The sequence below is a fragment of the Rana temporaria genome, chromosome 2, assembly GCF_905171775.1.
Source record: "Rana temporaria chromosome 2, aRanTem1.1, whole genome shotgun sequence".
Classification (NCBI taxonomy): domain Eukaryota; kingdom Metazoa; phylum Chordata; class Amphibia; order Anura; family Ranidae; genus Rana; species Rana temporaria.
In genome coordinates, this window is record NC_053490.1 from 298,892,622 (window position 1) to 298,917,247 (window position 24,626).

A 24,626-nucleotide genomic window follows, 5' to 3' on the forward strand; every position below is an offset into this window, starting at 1 on the left:
AACAATAATATAAGTAAAGACTGATATCGGAGGGACGAAAATAATGTCAGGTAACACTTTAAAGTGAGTGCCCAGGAAGAGAAGCCCGTGTCGGTGAGGTCTGTGCTCACATGGTAGATCTGTGTCTGGAGGTGTGCGGGGAGAACAATGCGTAGTCCATCAGAGAGGCCAGCAGATGGCGCTATTGCACCGTGTCCCCCTGTGCGTCCAGCAGGTGGCACTGGCGCTCCGGGAACTGGCAGCACATGACGTCAGTCTCGGTACACTGTGCTTAGTCTGACACTCTCTGCACTCTGCAACTTTCCCGTGCTGGAGCAGGCTGGAATGAAGAGGGGGAGAGAAGTATGTCGTGATCAAGGGAGAAGAGAAATGTACCCGGCTGGCTACAAAGAGAAGGAGACAACACTGATCTAAGGAACTATACACCGACACCATGTACCCCCAACTGCTCCATGTGCTCTTGGTCGCCCCCCTGTGTTTCCCCCTGGAGACTGAGACTCCCACAGGTCAGTCTTCTTTGTTCCTCCCCTTCTCCTTCTCTCACACTCCCCCCTTCTTCTCCTCATCACTTACTACTCCTCCTCTCCCCTCTCTTCACTTGTTGGCTTTTCTTTTCACTTTTCTAGTTTTCCTTGTACCCCACTTCTTCTCCCTCATTTCTATGTCACCCCCTCTCCTCTTCTTCCTATCCTCCTCCAAGCTTTGTTTACTTCTTGTACCTTCTTCTTTCTCCCTTGCCATTCACTGCCCCCTCTCCTGGCACCTTACCCCCTTATCTTCTCCTCATCTTTTGTCTGATAGCAAATGCAATTAGAGACCCTTCTTCACATATCATTGCCCCTGGCTGCCTAGAAAAAAATAAGCATATATATATATATATATATATATATATATATATATATATATATATATATATATATATATATATATATATATATATATATATAAATTTGGGATCACCTGATATTGTTATTGTATAGTTTTAATGGTTATTTGTGGAAATCAGATGTGGTGCCAACCATGCACATCCCTTGCCTCCAGCTCCAGCAAGCCCCTTCCTTTCTAGACGTCTAAGTTTAGTCTACAATTCCGTCTGTCTTTGGATTTTTGGCTACACATTTCACACCTGTGCCTCCATTTTTTTTTTTTTTTCTTGGCACAGCACGTCCATGCAGGTTTGCTATGCCATGTCATATGCCCACGCAGATTTGTAATCCATATACTTTTATTTATGGCTTTTTATTCCTTTCTGTAACTTAGATACTTTCTAGACCTTCATTCCCCCTCCTTTGTAGTTTTGGAGCTTGCTTTGTTATTGCATCCTTTGCTGGAGTTTGTCTGATAATTCTGCTAATAGCATATGGTGAAAAGTGTATCTAAATGCCAAAAAACAAATATGTACAGTAATAGTTCATCAGTTCATCCCTCACAGTCCCTACCGTTTATTTCACCTGCCCCTCCCTCTTAAATTGTAAGCTCACAGGAGCAGGGCTCCTCTAACCCTCTTGTTTTGAATTGTACTGTTGGTGTAGTGTCTCCCTACATTGTAAAGCGCGGTGCAAACTGTTGGCGCTATATAAATCCTGTATAATAATAATATGTAATAGTTAAAGTGGAAAAGCGCTGTGCAAACTGTTGGTGCTATATAAATACTGTATAATAATAATATGTAATAATTAAAGTGGTATTAAACCCAAAAAAGTAATAGTTACATAGTAGGCAAGGTTGTAAAAAGACACAAGTCAATAATATATTGCAGCTTACCTATCATTAGATGTTTTGGCTGCATTTTTTTCCCCCGTTTGCTTTTTTTCTCCTGTGGTCTGGCCAGTAACATACCTTCTGTATTATGCCCCATACACACCATCAGGTTATCTGCAGATTTTTGTCTTCAGATTTACCAAAACCATGTAGTACAAGGGCCTGCCTGATTGCATACAAATTGAAGCTCTTAAGGTTTGACCTCATATTATATGGTTTTGGTAAATCTGAAGACAAAAATCTGCAGAAAATCTGATGGCGTGTATGAGTGATACTCCTCTGGATGAAAAAGCACAGGGGGCACAGCAGACAGCAACAGTTTTATGGGGACGGTAATGTTACATGATAACATAAAAAACTGATCATTGTAAGCACCCCTGTCAGCGGTAAATAGTTTGTCCCATCCATGTAAACTGATACATTCTGCTGGAGAGATTGAGCATTTGAAAATCAACAGTCTTGCTGGCTGGATCACCAGATGAAAATGAAGAAAGGGCACCGATCCAAAAATGACCCTCTGTTACAGGAAGATGTACTGTGCAGTATTTGAGTTTAAAAAAAAAAAATTATACAGCTAAATACCTTATTTTACACCTCCACTGTGAAGTCACATGACCTCCCAGTGCTCTCCTTCCCTGATCTGAGGACTACAGTGGGAGGGGCTGAGATTCCCCTCTGACATCAGCTGGAAGAAGAGGAGGAGAGAGACGGAAGGTCACATGAGCGCGCAGTGGCCCTCTGAAATAAGGTACTTCACTGTATAATAAATAAAAGAAAAAAACACACTGCACTGCATATCTTGCTATAACAGAGGGGATTCCAGAGCGCTCGGTGCGCGCACTGGTGGGGTTGGGGGTTTGTGGTGGTTTAGGCTTGCTTTCTGGTTGCTGCCTGGCTTACCAGTGCCCATCAATGCTGACCACTAAACTGGCCTAGCGGGCACCTTCACTGACCTAGCGGACACCTGAACTAACATAGCGGACACATGCACTTACCTGGGGGGGGTTGTGGTGGTTTAGGCTCGCTTGCTGCCTGGCTTGACCCGGCGTCGCCTATGATGGATGTCGCACGTCCCGCGGTCCATACATTGTACCAGTGTGACATCCATCATAGACGCTGCAGGATCCAGGAGTCAGGACTTATGTCACTCACTGGCCGCGCTCAGAGGCAGATCGATCCCCGCTGGCTGCACTGAGTGAGACAGTCAGTGTCAGTGAATGTCTGACACTTTGCATACGGCTGCTTGCCCGAGACCCGGGGGTTTTTGGGGGCCCACTCGGGGCTCCAGCCCCCCTTAGCCCCCCCTCCTGACACCACTGTTTTGGACTATATAGCCCACCATTCTGTGAAAAGCACACACGCTGAGCAAGCGAGTGACCTCTTGTTGTCACTAGACAGCAAGGCAACTGCACAGCATGGGAAGATGGCAGCAATCATTAGTAATGGTGACAGCGGTCCCACAAGTATAGCTTGTTCCAGGCTGGACCTGTAGCTATGCAATAAAACCCATACCTGGAATTTAACTTTATATTTACATATTAATGTACTTATTTCAACTTGCCCATCATTGGATATGTTGGCTGTATTAGTTTTACTTTTTTCAAAAAAAAGAAAAACCCCTTTATTTTCACCTAGTGACCTTGCTAGTAACATACTTCCTGTATTAAGGTATTCACTGTACTCTATTTATGGAGGGGCAGGGTAGTCACCCTAGGCTGCTCTCCTCATTTGGACTGTGAAGATTAATAACATTGTTTAAGTTTTTCGTTTAGCGCACAGGAGGTTACAAGGACGCTACATTTCTGTCAGGATCAACTGATTTTTTTATAGTTGCAGAATATGTACTTGGCCGAAAAAATTTAAATAGATAAAGATGGTCATACACCGAGCGGATTTTGTTTTGTGGTTTGCCCTTCTGCTTGACAATGCTTTGAGTGAAAAATCAAGGGAGCTGGGTGGAAAACTGTTGGCTGTTAGAGTACAATAGCTAGCACTGCAGATGCAAGCCTGGCTGAAGGAATCTGTAGGCTGAGCATACATGTTTCTTTTTTTTTTCTTTTTTACGTTTAACCTACAAACATGCGCCGTAGGGAACCGGGCAGTGAAGCCGGAGCGCTTCACTTCCTGGTTCCCTCACTGAGGATGGCGGGGGGGCAGCAGAGTGACGAGCGATCGATCGTCCTCTACTGCAGATGGCGCTGGACTCCAGGACAGGTAAGTGTCCAAATATAAAAAAAGAGAGCAGCTGCAGTATTTGTAGCTGCAGGCTTTTAATATTTTTTTTTTTCAGCGGACATCTGCTTTAACTGGTAATTGCTTGGTCATGCAAAGCTGTACCCAAATTAAATTTATATCATTTTTTCACAAATAGAGCTTTTTTTTGGTGACATTTGATCACCACTGGGTTTTTTTATTTTTTATTACGAAAAAAGACAGAAAATTTGGAATTACATTATTTTTTTTACTTTCTGCTACAAAACATATCCAATAATAAAAAAAAAAATCTAAAATCGAATTTCTTATTAAATTTAGGCCAAAATGTATTATGCTGGCTTTTGATAAAAACAAAAATCCCAATAAATGGGTATTGATTGGTTTGCATGAAAGTTATAGCACCTACAAATTATGGTATAGATACATTTTTTTTTTTACAGTGATCAGAAACTTATAATGGGACTGCAATCTGACACTAACCGACACTGGGGGGGGGGGGGGGGGGGTTGACTGACTGACTAACTGCCACTGACATCACCAGTGCCACCAGTGACTGTTACTGTACTAATGACACTGGCTGGAAAGGGGTTAACACATAGGGCAATCAAGGGGTGCAAAGCAGAGATGAGAAACAGAGAGGTCGTTCTTTCTGTACAGATTGATTGTCAACACAGTGCTCTGAGCTGTGGTTGTACACAGACAATCAGCAGGTTCCAGCTGTGAATCATTGGCTGAGACTTGCTGACAGGCTCCCACTGTATACAATCACAGCAGCTGCTGGCAGGGGGGCACGCATGCGCACACCCTAAATTCAGAAGCAGGCAGCAATGTACTGGTGCGCCGCTTTGCCTGTGCGGGCCCTCCCTTCCTTAGTCTATTGCGGGTGGGCAGTCCGCAAGTGGTTAAACAATTGACTTTGGTTGAGCGGGAGGGAGAGCCAACACAGGGCTTGAACCGGACAAATTCTGATCAGTGTATGGCGAGCTTTAGATCGATTTTTCTATCAGTGTATGGCCGGATTACAGTAATGCAGCCACCACATTGAAGGACCAGTAGGCTGCAATAAATAACATGTTTGTTCTTAGGCTCCATTCACACCTAGGCGTTTTCACGCCCGACGCCCGTCGCTATTGCAGCCTGCAATACGCTGGAGGGGTGATTTAACATTGTCGGCTATGGAGATGGTTCACATCTCCACGCCGAACGCCGAAACGCCGTACGCCTGAAGCTCAAAACCGTCCCGGACCCTTTTTTTCAGGAGGCGTTCGGCATAGCCGACAATGTTAATCACCCCTCCGGCGTATTTTAGGGCTAAAAAACGACGCGGCAAATTGCGGGACAAAACGCCGCAATTTGTTGCGGCAAATCGCGGTACAATACGCTGCGTTCAGGTGTGAATGCAGCCTTAGATTTAGAGATGCCTTAAGACATTTGTATTCAGTAAATAGTGCAAGGAGCAAAGTACTTATTGAAAAGTGCAGTAACCCATAGCAACCGATTTGCTGTAAAGAGAACATGCATTTGGTTTGGGCTGTGTATGTTTGCTCTTAAATTGATACAAGTATTTTTTATTTTTTTTGCTTTGTTAGTAAATAAACTCCAGGATGTGGTTAGTAAAATTCTATTCTGAAAACAAACCCAAGCCAATATTATTGTGATTTCTTCTTTTCTTCGTCTCCTTCGTAGTTGTTATTGTGTCCAGCGATCTCTTATCTCGCTCCACTCATTTCCTCCCCACCTTACGTTTCTCTTTCACCACCTATGTTGCAGCCAACAACTTCCCATGATCCCTTTCACTTCACTTGTCTCATTCTCTTCTTCACATTTCTTTTTGCTTTCCAAAACACCTTCCCCTCCTCCACACCTTTTATTTCCATAATCTCTTTCCTCCTTACGGTTTAAAATACCTCTCTTTGATGTTTTTTTCCTTTTTTTTTTCTTTCTAAGTGGGTATGGGAGGGGTGTATGTATACTTGGAGGCTTTTCCAGACGACCTGTAAAGTTTGAGTTAACGAGCGCTCACAGTTAAAGGCTTGTGTAGTGTTTAAAAATGAGTTTGAATTCATTAATTAACTGCTGACTTATTAATAATTAATAGAACTTAGACTTGCTGACACAGGAATAAACAGAGATCTGTGGAGACCGATGAAGGAGATTTTCAAAGCACACTGCGTTATATAGAGTTCTAGAGAGATGGGAGGAGTCAGAGGGGACGCATATATGGAAAGGTAGAAGTAGGGAATAGTTGCTGCGTATGGAGAGATAAAGGGAGCTGTTCTGCGCAGAGATAGGAGGAAATATTCCAGGGAACGGTTACTTGCAGAGATGAGAGTTGTAAGGAGCTGTTTATATGCAGAGGAAATATATGAAGAGGAGGCTGTAAATATATAGAGAGATAAGAGGAGATATAGGAACCGCTTATATGCAGGGATGGGAAAAGTTTTAGAGGCCCATATAATAAAGGAAGTTATACGGAGAAATGATATTGCAGGAAAGGAGATCAGCATCAAATACGTGCTGAGATAAAATAAATAATAAGAATCAGTTATATAGACCACCTTAAAGAGGTGGAGATCTACCTGAACAACATGTCAAGTCAAAGATCACCATGCATACTGTGACCTCCTCACACCAGTTTCAAACCTGTAATTGTCGTACTACAGTGTCGCAATTACGTTCATTTTACCGCAATTCTGGGTTTCATTTAAAGGGTTTGTAAATGAATTTTTTTTTATCTTAATAGCTTCCTTTACCTTAATGCAGTGCTGTTTTCATGTCCTCATTGTTCGTTTTTGCTCTCAAGTTGCTGTAATTCTTCTCTGATCTCCACACTTCCTGGTTGTCTGTTTCCTAAAGACCACAGTACTGGGAGCTTTCTCTCTGTGGTCACTAATCAAGGAGGTGTGATTACTGTGTGTCTAGTTTCTGTTCTATGGCTCTGTATGCTCTGTAAGGCAGAGAGGCAGGAAACAACATGCAAAAACGAAACTAAACTGCAGGTACATTATATGATTGATTTTTATCTATTTTTAATAGTTTTTAAAAGAAATCAGTTAACTATTATGGGCCTAATCCACAAAAAAACGGCACAACGTATTTTTTCCCGTTTAAGTTACACCGCCGCAAAATCTCTACCTAAGTGCCCGATCCACAAAGCACTTACCTAAAAATTTTGAGCGGTGTAACTTAAATCCGTCCGGCGCAAGGCGTTCCTAATTTAATGGGGCGAGTCCCATTTAAATTAGGCGCGCTCCCGCGCCGGACGTACTACGCATGCTCCCGACGTCATTTTCCCGACGTGCTTTGCGCGGTTTTACGTTGCGCCGGGTTTTGAGAATCGCGACGGGCGTAAAAAAAAAAGAGTTGCGGCGGGAAAAAAAAAAAAAGACAGCGACGCGGGATAGAAGGGTCTACTTTTACAAGGTGTAAACAGTTTAGGCCTTGTAAAAGAAGCCCTAATTTTGCGACGGCAAACTAATACTTACGGAGAAAAAACGAAGCGTAAAAGCTTTGTGGATCTCCGTAAGTGCTAATTTGCATACCCGAAGCAGCATTTCGACGAGAAATGCCCCCAGCGGCGGCTGCGGTACTGCATCCTAAGATCCGACAGTGTAAGTCCCTTACACATGTCGGATCTTCTGCCTATCTTTTGGAAACTGATTCTGTGGATCAGTTCCATAGATAGAAACAGGGATACGACGGCGTATAAGTAGATACGCCGGCGTATCCCTTTTGTGGATTAGGCCCTATGTCTCTATACCCTGTAAACCGTCATTTCAGCAAAACATTTTTTTTATTTACAACTCCTTTAAGTGGCGAGGAGGAGGCAACATATCACCCCCACCACCTGTCAAACACACTCGGATCACTTTTTTTTATAAGAGCAGCAGTGAATGTGAATGACCCCCTAGTTGCTTTCGTAAGCGGCACTCTTAGGACTCGTTCACGCGTAAAAACCCTGCGGTTGAGTTGCGATTTTACTGCCCCAATCACTATCCTCTTTGGCTGCTGATGCAGCAGCCAAAACTCCAGTCCTCAAGTACCCCCCAAGTACCCCCAAGTACCCCTAACAGGTCATATTTTCAGGCTTACCATTATTTTGCACAGGTGATTAGATCAGTTTCACTGCCTTAGTAATTACCACAGCTGTTTCATCTGAGGGAAATGCTGAAAACATGACCTTAAAAGGTTGAAGAAGGCTGCTCTAGACCCTATCTCTGAATATAACAAATCAACACATCCGATTTTTATATAGAACTGATCCCCATATACAAAGATTGAGCCTAGAGGCATGAGTTGTAGAGATCAGAAATATGCAAAGATAGGAGGCATTATATAGAAATTAGATGAGTTATAGTGATCAGTTTTATGTAAAGGTCAGATGAGTTATAGCCTTATAGGATTTATAAATTTGCAGTGGTAGAAGTTATAAGTGATCAACTTATCCAATCTCTACATAGAACTGAACCCCATATGCAGAGATAGGGGCTAAAGTGCATGAGTTGTAGGGATTGGAAATATTCAGAGCAAGATGTTTTAAGGTTTGGTTTTAAGTAGAGATTGTATGAGTTAAAGGGATCAGTTATATGCACATTAAGGGGATAGAAACATGAGTATTGGGTCAAGATAGACTGAGTTGTATGGATCAATTATATGTGAAAATTTTAGGAATTATACATACAGCAGGTTCTTATAACAACTCCTATCTCTGCATGTAACTTATTCTTATGATACCTAATTTTATCCCTTTATAAAGTGGCGGCCCGTCTATTAGGGGCACATGGGGGCCCCCTCATTAATGCATCCAGCCCCCTGATCTACCGTGTTTCCCCGAAAATAAGATCTATCCCTAAAATAAGACCTAGCGTTATTTTCCAGGAGGGCTGCAATATAAGCCCTACCCCCGAAAATAAGCCCTAGTTTAAAATGTTTGTGACATCCTATAATCCACTCTATTACAGTAGTATATAATGTACAATGTGTGTGTTTCTGTAATATATTTGCGGGGAAGAGAGCTCCGACGGGTCACAGAAGGGCTGAACGAAGGTATTTGGCACAATTATATTACAGAAACACACACATTATACATTATATACTACTGAAATAGAGTGGATTATAGGATTTTACAAGCATTATAACTCTGTTTACACTGGGGATTCCTGTCAGGCAGGGAGAGAGAGAGGGGGTGAAAAGACAGCACATTACATGGTAAGACCTACCCCGAAAATAAGCCCTACTGTCTTTTGTTGCCAAAATTAATATAAGAACCCAGGCTTATTTTCGGGGAAACACAGTACATACAGGACACCGGACTATGGATTCCAATGGGTGGGGGTTGAAGCACGTGATTAGAGCCAGAGGGGGACGTGGTCATTTGCAGCCCCCTAAAAAAACAAAACCGCCGCCATTTCCTCCTTATGAATGATCCCTATAACCTCTCCTACTCAGCATGCTAGTCAAATGGAGGTATAGAATGAGGTATCATAAGGATCAGTTATATTGAGAGTTATGAGTAGTTATAGAGATCAGCTATATGGAGAGATACTATATGAAGAGATACTATATGAAGAGATACTGTACAAAGAGTTTTAGGAATCAGAATTATACAGATCAGCTGTATAGAGAGGTAGAAGGAGTTACAAGGATTAGTTATATGGAGAGATTTATATGAATCAGAGATGTAGGGTAAGATAGCAGAAATTGTACAGAACATATGATGTACAAAAAGGTTCAATACAGGTATTATTTTTATGGAGAAATAGTAGTGATTTTAAACTATAATTTGTAGAATGTTGGAAAAATGACATTATTGTGAATGCTATTAGTAATATTTGTTTTTTTGGTTTAACCACAACGTTAGTCTGTATTTTCCTACCTGTAGAACCCGTGTAGTAATTCTAAACAGAATGTACAATTCACTTTTATAGATGGGGTTCATTTGATCAGGATGTGAAACGAAGAGGTTAAATTTGACTTTCTGGTCATAGCACCCCAGACTCATTATTTCTGGTAATTAACCTTCCTTTCCAAAGAGATCAAAGTCCTTTCTTTCTTTGGTGGAAGCGTCTTTATGACTGCCTGATCTCCTCTCATCAGTGTTCTCATTATGTCTGGGCTACAAGGTCTGTGACCTAAAGATTGCAATGTGTGAAATGCTTTTGTTGTGTAAGAAGACATATATGTATGACATATATTTTATGTCCATGCTGGTGATCACACCAGCGCAGTATTGAAGATGGCAATAGTAGTCATTGATCCTAACACACTGCCTGTTTCCACCTGTGTAGTTAAACAGAAGCACACTGAAAAGCCACCATGCATTGAAGATAGAATTGTCTGCACCGTTCTCATTGTGTTAGAGGAGTTAATGGTACACTATTAATAACGTTTTATTGCGGTGACCTGTACGTAGCCTCACTGTATGTAAATTGAATACATCATCCGATACCCTGAACAGCAGTTGAATTCCGTTGGTTAATAATTCTACGTGTTTTCATTGATTGGGATCTGTACTTGTAAGTTTTTGTTATGGTAAGCTAATGAATGCTATACACCCCTATTTAAAGGCATTGCGCAGGCAAAGTACGAAAAGGCTTTGCATTTCAAAAGATTTCCTTGCACACCTCTGAATCATCTCCTATTTAGATAACACTTGTCACATCCTGCTACTTCTGGTGCTAGTTATGGAAGTAAAACAGTGTTACAGACGTATAAGGGAGACATAGACATTTCCGTACAGAGAATTATGATGTCATGATGTTGATTGATGTAAAGATCAGCCAACTGAATGAGAGTAGGAGGGCAGTGCACTAGTGCCTGATTACCTGCTGCCTGATCACTCTGCATTCCGGTTTTACGTGACTTCATATATTGGATTAGCAGCGTATAGCTTTGAAAAAATCTTTTTATTTTTTTTATGCCTAATGTGTATGCATTTCCAGTGTTATATTGACTTTCATATTGTTAATGCAGTGGTCTGCATTGGAAGAAAAAGCTATTATATATAGACATACGCTGCTTTTTATGAATTGCCTGTGTCAATCTATTACAGTTAAAGGCACACTAAAGCAATTTTTTTATTTAGCTAAATAGCTTCCTTTACCTTACTGCAGTCCTGGTTTCATGTCCTCATTGTTCGTTTTTGCTGTAATCCTTCTCTGTTCTGAACAGTCTGTTTCCTGATGAAAAAAGTCATGGGAGCTTTCTCTCTGTGGTCACTAATCAAGGAGGTGTGATTACTGTGTGTCTAAAACCCCTCAACACCAATCAGTTTCGTTTTCCAAACCATCACTGCCCTGTATTGGCTCTGTGCAGCAGAGAAGCAGGAAACATTATACATTGTACAAATCCTGGTCGCCATGGCGACTAGAAATATTGTCCTGGCGAGTGGGGTCTTGGCTTGGAAGGTGGAACCGGGGCAAAAAAAAAACTTGCAGCTCGCCGCGATCCTGGGAAAAGGCCGCGAGCGGCAGATGCCGCTCGCGGCCTTTTCCCAGGATCGCTGCAGGCAGGATGTTTTAGGCGAGGCCACGGCTTTGAGCTAGTCTGCCGAGCCCCTTTTCCCCAGGATCACGGCGGACTAGGCCGAAGCCGCGGCCTCGCCTAAAAACGTAGGACCGGTGCTTCGCGCACCAGGCCGAAGCCGCGGCCTCGCCTAAAACATCCTGCCCGCAGCTCGCCGCCATCCTGGGAAAAGGCCACGAGTGGCATCAGGCCGGATGCCGCTCGCAGCCTTTTCCCAGGATCGCTGCGGGCAGAATATTCAAGACGAGGCCGCGGCTTCAGCCTAGTCCGCGGAGCGCCGGTCCTATGGGATGGAATGTACAATTAAGAAAAAAATATTTTTTTTATTTTAGAAACAACATGGTAGTGCCAAGTGTTAATGCAAAGGCATTTGGAACTCAGCAACCCTATTTAGCAGTGCATGCATAAAAATATCACCACCCCAATACCAGAATTAGACATTTCATGTAAAATATATAATAAAAAGTCTTTGAACAGTATTAATTCCAAGGGTGCCTTTTACAATCCTCCTCTGTCAGAATTAAAATGCATTTATATATACTACAGTCTCAAAGCTCCTTTTTCTTAGTTGTACCGCCCGCCTCCTCTTATTTCCTCCTCCCGGCTGAAGTCAGTGGGGGATTTTCAGCCCCTCATGCTGTACTTCTTGGATTGGGAGAGGAGAGTGGTAGACAGTCACGTGAGCAGCGCTCTGAAATAAGGTATACAGAAACATAATTTTTATATATAACATATACTGGGGCACATAACATAATCGAGGGGAATCTATAAACTACACAAAGTGGCTTTACAACCACTTTAAGAGCAAGTTTGGGTACGTTTAGGGAAAACAGAATTCTGTACATTCAGGATCTGATTACATGCATTTAGCCATGTTTATGCCCCTTTCACACAGGCAGGATCTGGTTTTGCTCAGCAGGGGATCTGTCTGCTGATCCCCTGCAAAGCGGTTGGATGACAGGTCCGTGCCCACTCCAGAAACGGACACAGTCTGCACTAATCCATGGGCAGCCTGATGTAAATGGACCGATTATCCATTTACACTCGACTGCCCTCTGATTCTATCCAGCCAGATGGAGGGGAATCTCCATCCGTTATTCTTCTTTTGCCAGATCGGACCTGGAAGTATCTGGGTGTAAACGAACGCAAGTCCGTTTACATCTAGCGCTTCATAGAGAAGAATGGGTCTGAACGGGTCTTGCTGAAAAATGGACAGCTGGACCTGTTCCAACTTCACATGTGAAAGGGGCCTAATGCCCTGTACACACGATCGGTTCGTCTGATGAAAACGGACCGTTTTCATCGGACGAACCGATCGTGTGTGGGCCCCATCAGTTTTTTTCCCATCGGTGAAAAAAAATAGAACATGTTTTAAAATGTTTGTATGGTTAGAAAAACGATAGGAAAAAAACGATCGTCTGTGGGGAAATCCATTGGTCAAAAATCCACGCATGCTCAGAATTAAGTCGATGCATGCTCGGAAGCATTGAACTTAATTTTTCTCAGCACGTTGTAGTGTTTTACGTCACCACGTTGGACGCAATCGTATTTTTAACCGATGGTGTGTAGGCAAGACTGATGAAAGTCAGCTTTATCGGATATCTGATGAATAAATCCATCGGTCCGTTTTCATCAGACAAACCGATCGTGTGTACAGGGCATTAGAGTGTCTAATCAGACACAATCAGGGCTCAAAGTCCTGCGGGAACGAGTGGGAACGGAGTTCCTGCACTTTTTTCCCCAGGACTTGACCCCTGGACACAATCATCAAACATGACTAAACACAGCTAAACTGAGTGCACCTAAACACAGGGTAACATACAACAGGAGTGGCACAATTCAAAAATCATTCCATGCATTTTAATGGGTTTGGATATATGAACTCTGGCCTGACAGTACCAGTGTGAATGAGACCTCAGAAGTTAGGGTTCATTCTCAACATAACACAGTGCATTTTAATGCAGACAGTGGGCTAAGCACTGTTAATGACCCCCCCCCCCCCCCCCAAAAAAAAATATGCATGTTATTATTGTAAATGAAAAACAGAGTACTTTCATCTGTGCATTGAGGTGCCATTACAAAGGAATGGAATACACCGCAACATATACAGTGATTTTCTGTGTGTTACTATAACACATCTTATAATACGTATTATGATGTGCATTATAAGATGTGTTGTGGATTGAATACGTCCTTAAATTATTCTTTTTGTGTGTATAAAGTTGATAACTAGTGTTTTCTCATGTATTTGGCCCTATACATACTTTATTTTTAATAGTGATTCGAATATGCTTGACTTATTAAATGACTATTTTAAATAATTTTGGTCACCATTGGCTCTAAACCGTTTAAAGCCATCTTTTCCGAGGGGCGCATAGCACTTTGATTGTCATGAGATTACTGTATGGAGATTACAGGGAATTCCACTCGTCCTCTGCACACAGCACACTATTGTGGAAACCCTGTTAGTAGCAAGCCGTTGCATCCTACAACTTGTTTAAACAGGCTTGGAGAGGCAGACAAAAGAAGGTTAGAGTTTGCACAGAAGGAAGCAGAAGTGCAGGGTGTAGTGGAAAATGAGACCACCAAGGCTTAGTGTTCATAGAGGAACAATAGGTCTGGAGGCAGTGAGGACAGCTGGGTAGAGCTCAGGGAAAACAAGCTAGTTAAAGTAAATGATAGCATACAGTACGATTGAATCCTGTTTTGGGTAGGATATCTATGGCTCTGTTTCCAATGCATGACTTTCTGATGAACAGGAAAGCTGCCCATACATATGTAGATGTTAGAATGAGTGCGAAAAAGTGCGAAAAAATGAACGAACATTCGTATGAAAATTCTCAATTATTCAGATGGCTTGTCATTTAAACTCACTTCAAAATTGTGTTTGCTTTTAACATTTGATTTTGGAACAAATGGACTTTCCCAAACAAAAACCACATTCACTGTTAGGCTGCGTACACACGGTCGGTCAAAACCGATGAAAATGGACTGAAGGACTTTCGTGTGTGGGCCCCATCGGTCAGTTAACCTTCGGTCAAAAAATTTAGAATTTGCTTTAAAATTGAACCGATGGACACCTAACCGATAGGTCAAAACCGATGGTTAGTATGCAAAAGCATTGGTTAAAAATCCACACATGCTCAGAATCAAGTTGACGCATGCTTGGAGGCATTGAACTTAGTTTTTTTCAGCACGTTGTGTTTTACGTCACCACGTTCTGACACGATCGTTTTTTAACCTATGGTGTGTAGGCACATCAGACCATCAGTCAGCTTCATCGGTTAACCAATGACAATGGTCCTTAGGACCGTTCTCATCAGATGGACTGAACTGTGTGTACGCGGCCTTAGAAATCTTTTCAGTTGAGAAAACATTTTCATCCTGCTTCTTTGAATTGCTCACCTTGCGTCTTTACCGCAGTGAAAAATTTATTTCGGTTTGACCCCACTAACAATTAGAAATGTTCCTAAAATGAAACATTTGGAACAACATTTTACTAGTCTATGGGCAGCTTAGACCCCTTTCACACTCAGAGCACCCACCGTTAGCGCTAAAACACCGCTCGTTTTTCGGGTGTTTTTTTTATGGTCACGTGACGATGTGAGTGGAAGAAATAAGCGCCGCAAAACGGGTCAAAAAGCGCTTTGGAAGTGCTGCCTATTCATTCCAATTCCAAAGATGCTTCTTGCAGGACTTTTGTTAATGTCCCGCAAGCGCACTGCCCCAGTGTGAAAAGTCACACTGGAATGAATGGGAGGTGGTTTGCAGAGGCTGTTTCTCGCACTAAAGCGCCTCTAAACCACCCCAGTGTGAAAGGGGTCTTAGGGCTTGTTCACTCCAAATTTTTACGATTATCAAACTTAATGCGCGTTCATAGATGTGTTCTATAAGCATTTAATGAACCCTATACGCATTTGCAGCACGCTTGACATGCATTTTTGGTACGTTAAAAACGCACCACAAATGCCTATTAAGTCTAATGTACTGGCTCGCTGCAACCGTTGCTGCAAACGCCTGCTGGCATGTTACCATAGACTTGACTGGAAGAAGTTGAAATGCTTCAACTCCTTTCAAACTCAACATAAAGAGTACATTTTGAAGCAAAGCAACGCTAACACTTCATGTTTTGATCATGTGAGCAGCACTGTGCGCTGTCCATATTATCAACTGCATAGGCGTTTGAGGAGCATGAAAAGCACCCCTTAAATGCCTGCTTTCAATGCCTGTGTCAACTTAACTGTAAGGTAGCTGCACAGTGGCTGCGTTTGATGGGCACAGTGGCGGCAATTGATGGGCACAGTAGCTGCGTTTAATGGGCACAGTGAGGCTGCAATTGACGTTTTTTTTCGTTTGTTTGCACCCCCCAAAAATTTTGAGCACCAGCCGCCACTGCATTAGAATGCATTAACGCAAACCACGTGAACGCGTATAAACGCTTGTGAAAAACTTGGCTTTTACCTGTTTTTTTTTTTTTTAAGCTGCTTTTCTCCTGTGAGTAGAAAAGGCATCCAAAGGAGCTCGGTGTGCAGGAAGCCTAAATATGATTGATTTTGTGGGTTCTATCAGGACAGTTTTAACTCTTGACCAAAGAGATACTTTAACGCATTTTACCAGCAGAAGGATCCAGCAGTAACAAACATTTTGGGAGATACCAATTTTTGTTTTGTAGTAAATAAATATAAACAAAAGGTTAAAGTAAATCTGGACTCATGCGTTCTAGGTGCAGTAGAGCAGAAACCAGCAGTTTAATTAGAGAAAGCTTAAAAAATGGAGCAGAAAGAGAAGAGCAGTAAGAGAAGAGCAGTAGATAAACTGTACACGATTTTAGCAGAATGTTTTCTCTGCCATCGTTAATTGATTGGTTAAGCAATACAAGAACACCACAGGTTACATGGCTCCTAAAGTGACTGCCAACCAATGAATTCTTCTGCTATATTAGAGAAAGCAGATGAGAAAAAGCGTGTACTGTTTTTGTCATTAGAGGAAATAGAAGGGAAGAGGTTAATGTTCTCCTCTATCAGCGATCCCGCTGACTCTACAGCTAGATGGACCAGACGCTTCGGGAAACAATAGGGACTCGGCTAATCCCACAGACAGCATCCTAGTAAAATCCCCCCTATTGTGAGATCTGGGACACTGTCTGTGCTGTAGGTTGAGGGGGAAGGGGAAGATAGTTAAGTTGCTTAATTAGAAATATGCAAAGAAAAAAAACTATTTGTGTGGTACAGACAGATTAAGTGTTTATAAATCTGTAAGATCTGCACACTGGAGAGAATGTCTTCTAACTACTTGGCATCCTTGCATTTATTTTCTTAGTGGTGGGAGACTAATAACAGTTGTTTTTAGCGGGCTATCACACTGGATGGCACCCCAACGCACTTGTACAGTAACTGCCAACAAACCTGCAGTACAGCGAAGCGCAGTGCACATAGGGGGTCATTTATCCGTGCTGTTGTAAAGCAACGCAGTGCTAAACGTGAGCAATGCGACAGATGTGAGACAGGGTTATGGGCAACTTTATTCATACATTCCTCCCCCTGCTATTTTAAAGTAGCACTGTGACAGAATAATACCTGCCCCTGACCACTTATAAATTGTGCGTCTGTTTTGAGTGAAAATCTGTCTCATCGCCAGTCATAAATATTTCACAGACCCTATGCAAAGCTTCCTCAGTTTGCTCCTCAGGGTTACAGGTGCAGGCGTTGCAAATACACTTTAAAACTGTTGTAGACTTGGCTAACTGACACACAGTCTGATTTGTGTCTAAATTTGTTGCTAATTTCCTTGATATAAATTCTTCATAGCATGTAATGTGTTGCACTGTATTGCTGAAACTGCTGAAGGCATGTTTTCTTCATTGTCCATTAAGGGACGCAGGAAGAAAGACATTTTTAAGTAATACTGTATTATAGAGCGAGACCCTCTCACTGTCAAAATGGAGGAGAATATAATTAACATTAAGGGTTAATGCGAGGTACCAGACAATCGCTTCTGAACGGAGAAAGCTGTGTCTTACCCAGGGGTCGGAGGAGCCCCAGCCAGAAGCCAAGAGACAGGAGGTCTCACCCAGGGGTCAGAGAATCCCAGTCAGGAGCCAAGAGACAGGAGGTCTCACCCAGGGGTCAGAGAACCCCAGTCAGGAGCCAAGAGACAGAAGGTCTCACCCAGGGGTCAGAGAACCCCAGTCAGAAGCCAAGAGACAGGAGGTCTCACCCAGGGGTCAGAGAACCCCAGTCAGGAGCCAAGACACAGAAGGTCTCACCCAGGGGTCAGAGAACCCCAGTCAGAAGCCAAGAGACAGGAGGTCTCACCCAGGGGTTAGAGAATCCCAGTCAGGAGCCAAGAGACAGAAGGTCTTACCCAGGGGTCAGAGAACCCCAGTCAGAAGCCACGAGACAGGAGGTCTCACCCAGGGGTCAGAGAACCTCAGTCAGAAGCCAAGAGACAGGAGGTCTCATCCAGGGGTCAGAGAACCCCAGTCAGAAGCCAAGAGACAGGAGGTCTCACCCAGGGGTCAGAGAACCCCAGTCAGGAGCCAAGAGACGGGAGGTCTCACCCAGGGGTCAGAGAACCCCAGTCAGAAGCCAAAAGACAGGAGGTCTCACCCAGGGATCAGAGGTACTCCAGCCAGGAGACAGGAGGTCTTGTTTCAGCTGTCAGATGGGCTCCTATTGGGGTGTCTGGAGAACCCCTATTCAGCCAGTAGTAGGCTGTTTAGCAGGACGCTGCGACCAAAAGGCTATGAGAGCCAAGTGAACCAGTAGAGCTGGACAACACAGTCTGAGGGAATGGTAAGAAGAGCAGCGGTGCTGCCAACATGGGAACCAAGTGGCTCTGTATTTTCTTTGACTGTTCATATTGATGTGGAAGAACCCCTGCATGGGTAACTGATGTATATATGGTCTTTCCATTTTATTTAATTTAATAAACTCTTTGGAAAAGCACCTGCCACGTGAGTATAATCTTAACAATACCACAACTGCCACCTTCAGGAGATTTGTACACTGGCAAAAAAATATGTTAAGCCCTCCCCCACATAATCCTGCCTCTAACCATCATGCCTTAATTTTTTGCTAGTGTCCCAGTAGTTCGGATGCAATTTCTAACTGTACTTTTATACGTTACTATATTATTAATGTAGATGCAAAATTGTGGATGGTACAACTTTCTCATACTTCCTCTTCCCATACTGTTCTAAAATATTTACCATTCACCTTCTGTGTGGAAGAACTTGGAAATTATTCTACATAAAAAGCTTATCTTTTGGGTCAATCAGTTATACTAATTTAGCCAGAGTGTGACCAAGGTGGTATTGTTTTTCTTTTCTACTCTTATGCCACGTACACACGCGATCGGGCTTTTGCCCGGCGAAATCACATCGAAAAATAGAACATCTATATCTAAACTCATCGGAATTTCTGATGAAAAAACTCTGATGGGGCTACACAAGAATGGAAAATCCGATGGATAAAGTCCATCAGACTTTTTCTATCGGAAATTCCCATCGTGTGTACGGGGCATTAGAGGTTGATTTACTAAAGGCAAATAGACTGTACTTTGAAAAGTGCAGTTGCTATCACATCCCTTCCCTATTGTCCCACACTAAACACAGTGGAGATAGTGCACTTAGTTTGTCGCTTTCTACCTCACAAGGAAATATCTATCTTTTCATTGGTCCTATACTTCTTATATGGTCTGCAGACAGGGCTTCATGTTACCTGACTACAGATTTCTCCTCCATAGCATAGTATAACTCTGGAAGTCTTTTTGAAGGACCTAATCCCTTTCGTACTACCCCTTTCTGTCCTATGACCCAGTAGCTCTGAGCTCAGTGTTTCAGAGTTTGCTCCTGTGATGTTGGAGATGAACAGTAACAGCTGGGAGTCCCTTAGCAACGTTCTAGCAACAAGGTAGGATGAGATAATGCAATCAGTGCAAGTTTTCCAGTCAAGCTTCAGGAGGTACATAAATGGGCTACACATATAGCAAGGGCTCAAATCGGCTCCAATTTTGGCTTATTTACAGAAATCAAAAGAAATTCAAGTCATACAGTAAATGGCCAGCCTATGGTATCCCAGGTTTCGGGCTGCTTAATTTTTTGTTGACCTCCTTGCTGTTGGTCAATTTGTTCTCTTGTTTATAGACTATTAGTGCCTTTTTTTTGTCTTATGGTTCATGTTCGATTGTTCTCTACATTGTCATTTTCTAGTCGCAAACCCATCATGTAGCCTATTCACTGTGTAATTATCCTGTTCACCTGGTTTATCCTTGGTGTCTTTTTTTTTTTTTTCTTTTTTGCCCCCTTGCACTTGAAAATTTACATTTTTGTCCTTATCCCCTTTTTCAGCTAGCCTTTATCAGCATTACTTGTTTCAGCTATATTAGGGGTTGACAAATTTGCTTGGAATCTAGGAGCCAGCTAAAAAAGTTAGGAGCCAGAAAACGCACCCCGTCCCGATGAGCTTGCGCGCATAAGCGAACACATACGTGAGCAGTGCCTGCATATGTAAACGGTGTTTAAACCACACATGTGCAATAATTCTAGTCCTAGACCTCCTCTGTAACTCAAAACATGCAACCTGTAGATTTTTTTAAACGTCGCCTATGAAGATTTTAAAGGGTAAAAGTTTGTCGGCATTCCACGAGCGGACACAATTTTGAAGCGTGACATGTTGGGTATGAATTTACTCAGCCTAACATTATCTTTCATAATATTAAAAAAAATGGAGCTAACTTTACTGTTGTCTTATTTTTTTATTAAAAAAAGTGTATTTTTTTCCCAAAAAAGTGCGCTTGTAAGACCGCTGCGCAAATACGGCGTGACAGAAAGTATTGCCACAATCGCCATTTTATTCTCTAGGGTGTTAGGATAAAAAATATATATAATGTTTGGGGGTTCTAATTAGAGGGAAGAAGATGGCAGTGAAAATAGTGAAAAATGACATTAGAATTGCTGTTTAACTTGTAATGCTTAACTTGTAATACCAACGGCCACCACCAGATGACGCCAGCTCACATCTGGTGGTAATAACTTGTAATACCAACGGCTCACCACCATATGGCGCCAGCTCACCTTCCAAGCCAAGTCGCCAGGACACTATTTCTAGTCGCCATGGCAACCTGGCGATCGGGATTTGTCGGGCCCTGAGCTATATCATACTAGATTCCATGTCAATTCGATCTTTAAATGGCTGTTGCCCGCTACTCAATTTGAATGCTGTGGGTGTCCAAAATGTCAAACAATTACTATGTCTCAATGGACAATATAGAAAAAAATATTTTTACTACTGTAAAATCATTTTCTTGGAGTTTGTTGAATAACAGCTCTTGCTCTCTGTCATGGCTTACTGTAAATGTACACTGCTTGTTCACAAAACTGAGGCATGAGGCACGTGTTTCCTCTTTAACCAATTCCCGCAAACCGCCGTAGCTATACGTCGGTACTTTGATGTAGATTTCCCCTCGGAGGCGAGTGAGTCAAGTAAGGGAATGATGGCCCCCACTCGACTCAATGGCGTTGGATAACGGAAGCGACGTCAAACGTCACTTCTGTCCATCGACCTTAAAGGGGGGGAAAAAAATACCTTTTATTTATTATTGCATTTAAAGGGGTTGTAAAGGAAACATTTTTTTTTCATAATAAGCATCCTTTACCTGCAGACATTCCTCTTTTCACTTCCTCATTGTTCGTTTTTGCTCAGAAGTTGCTCTATTTCTTCTCTGTTCTGTTCACTTCCTGCTTGTCTGATTTTACTGACCACCGTGAAGGGAGGCTTTACTGCGGTGGTCAGTAATGTGCTCACCCCCTCCTGGGAACTACATCTGTGTGGCAAGACACTCTCTACGTGTTAGAGACTTCAAGGAGGTGTGAATTACTGGGCGTGCCGCAATGCATACTGGGAAATGTAGTTCTTACATGAACGAGCGGTGCAAACCAGGAAGTGAATGAGAGAACAGAAACTAGAACGCCGGAGGTGATATAGATGAAGGAATTTTCTAGGTATTTACTTGTTTTTTAACAGAATCATTACACGATTCTGTCTGTCTACCTTGCAGATATTAATTTTAGGCCAAAAAATGTTTTCCTTTAGTGACCCTTTAAGGCCGCGTACACACGGGCAAACATGTACGATGAAACCGGTCCGCCGGACTGTTTTCACCGTACATGTCTGCCCGGGGATTTCTGTACGATGGCTGTACTAACCATCGTACAGAAATCCGCGCGTAAACAATACGTGGGGCGTGTCCGCGCCGTCGCCGCAACGATGACGCGGCGACGTGGGCGGGCCTGCCAGTTAAATGCTTCCACGCATGCGTCGAAGTCATTCGACGCATGCGAGGGATGGCGGGCGCTCGGACATGTACGGTAGGTCTGTACAGACGACCGAACATGTCCGAGCGGGCAGGATTCCAGCGGACTGTTTTAAAACAAGTCCAGAAATATTTGCCCGCTGGGAAAAGGCCTGGCGGGCAAATGTTTGCTGGAATCCTGCCCGCTCGGGCCTACACACGACCGAACATGTCTGCTGAAACTGGTCCGCGGACCAGTTTCAGCAGACATGTTCGGTCGTCTGTACGGCCAATTAGTGTAAATGTGAGATCTGATTTCTCACATTAAAGAGGTCCTGTCATGCTTTTTTTCTATTACAAGGAATGTTTAAATTTCTTGTAATAGGAATAAAAGTGATCCAAAAGGGTCAGTGGAAAAAAAAAAGGAAAAAAAATAAAATATTTTTTTTTTCTAAAGCGACTCGTCCCACCGTGCTCGCACGCAGAAGCAAACACATACGTAAGTCGCGCCCGCATATGTAAACGGTATTCATACCACACATGTGAGGTATTGTCGCAATCGTTAGAGTGACAGCAATAATTCTAGCAAAAGACCTCCTCTGTAACTCTAAACTGGTAACCTGTAGAAAATTTGAAACGTCACCTATGGAAATTTTTAAGTGTCAAAGTTTGTCGCCATTCCATGAGTGGGCGCAATTTTGAAGCATGACATGTTGGGTGTCAATTTACTCGGCGTAACATTATATTTCACAATGTAAAAAAAAATTGGGCTAACTTTACTGTTATTTTATTTTTTAATTCAAAAAAGTGTATTTTTTCCCCAAAAAATTCAGTTTGTAAGACTGCTGCACAAATACGGTGTGACATAAAGCATTGCAATGCCCGCCATTTATTCCCTAGGGTGTCTGAAAAAAATATATAATGTTTGGGGGTTCTAAGTAATTTTCTAGCAAAAAAATCTGATTTTAACTTGTAAACAAGAAGTTAAAAAAATAGGCCTGGTCCTTAAGTGGTTAAAAGGAAACAATAGACAAATAAAATATTAAACATGTTGTATAATTAGTACTTTCTCTGTTTCTGCTTTTGGATGGACTCTGACAGAAAAAGTAACCTTCTGTGTCCATGTTCAGTCTGTAACAGTTAAAAGAAACTCACATTACAACAACTTGCTTGTCTAAGTTGTAGATACAGCTAATTGTTACGTGCAGTGAAATTGATTCATGAAAACTGGAGCAAAAGAAATCAGTGTCCAATAGATTCCATGTTTCATTTTCCCAGGGCATGTAATAAAATAGTTATGGCAGTGTTTGTTCCAGTTTACCAAAATCAATCCCATGCCTGATTATTTAATAAGGCAGCACTAAGGTCAAACTTAGTATACAGAATGTAGTAACCTAAAAAATCCAAACAGATTTCAGTTTAATCAAATTTAATTCTGGGTAAATTCTGGGCAAATAACAAAGACACTGCAGTTTGGTACTCATAAATAAGTAATTTGATTGGTATCAGTTTATTGCAGTCCCTGTACAACAGAGATCAGAGTGGCTGAAGAATAAGCAGCACAAGGAGCCAATAATTTCATGTATTGACAGGGATCATACTGACAGAAGGAGAAAGCAGAGTGAAAGAAGAGATGAGCTCAGCACTGTGCTGCTAAATGTCTAGTCACATGTGGGAGGGGGGTGAATGGCCAATGGAGCTTGAGTTTAGAGGAAGTGGATTGAAAGACTCTGGCTGCCATTAAACTTGGAAGACTGAGGACATCTAATGCCTAAAGTTTTTCTTAAAAATGTAGTGAACATTTAGCCGTGAGATACATTCAGGATGCACAACCTACCTAGTCCTGTCTTAAATAAGCAAATGTGTAATTTTTCTGTGCCTGAAGTATTTCCTTAGTTTGGTGAACAGGAAGCATATAACCATATGTACCACCCATGTCCCTAAAATAGGGTTTCAGGTAAATTTAGTTACGCTGGGTGGTAACCAGCCTGGCTAATTGTTAGTGTTTAAGTGTCAAATGACTTCTGTGTAAATTCCATTTGAGTGTGGCTTCTCCCTTTTGTCAGTAGGTGGCACTGTTGCCTTTGACATTAGTATGACGAGCTACAGCATATGCAAGTTATGGATAAACATACTTTTCTCAGCCAATCATATTTTCTGCGTTGCATGCTGGGGAAAAGCAATTTAATGGAACAAATTCAGGTGACCAAGTCAGTCTTCCCGCCCATGACTTCTGTCTGCGTCGATGTGTGTACAGTGCCTGGTTGCTAGGCCTAAAAACCTGAGGCCTATCCAGGTGGCTTCCGGCTGCTAGGCCTGTTCGAGGCCTACCTGGGTGTTCAAGTTTATGCAGAGAAAAGCATGCCAAAGATCTAGAAACAATTCTAGAGGGATGGAAATCTGAGGAAGCACCAGAGGTGACTCTTCATGAGCAGGAGGCTTTGAAGTAGCTGAGAGGACTTCCTAAGAGAACTCATCCAATATCCGACGAAGCAGTGAGTAAAGTTCAGTTACTAGAGGAGACAGCCTGTCCTACAAAGTACAGATGTGCTGGTTCAGTTTAAAGACTCTTATTCCTGTACTGCTGTCTACCTTATCTCACCTATTTTTGTCTAAGGAGTCTGCCAGTCTGCCTGTTGCTGATCATCATTAAAGCGGTTGTAAACCCATCGATGTAACACTTAAAAAAACTGTTAACATTCCCGGCATGCCGGGAATGCTAACTGCACATTGGTTGTGCTCTCAACCAAACTGTCAAACCATCCAATGGCTGGTGTCATAACTGATCACATGTGCAGCTTCATGGCAGTTGAAGATTGAACAAAGGCCAAGAT

The 24,626-nt window shown here is 42.4% G+C and overlaps 1 protein-coding gene across 4 annotated transcripts in view; it reads left to right on the forward strand.

Annotated features, from left to right (window-relative positions):
- Positions 1 to 246: 246 nt before the first annotated feature.
- The window catches only part of PTPRU (protein tyrosine phosphatase receptor type U), a 161,538-nt gene continuing 137,158 nt past the window's right edge, over positions 247 to 24,626 (forward strand). For 3 of the 4 annotated variants that reach the window (XM_040337281.1, XM_040337282.1, XM_040337283.1), the window contains exon 1: positions 247 to 506. In XM_040337281.1, coding sequence (XP_040193215.1) covers positions 434 to 506 — 73 coding nt within the window. In that variant the 5' untranslated portion in view covers positions 247 to 433. The remainder of the gene's footprint in view (positions 507 to 24,626) is intronic. The other variant, XM_040337284.1, reaches the window with a different exon arrangement.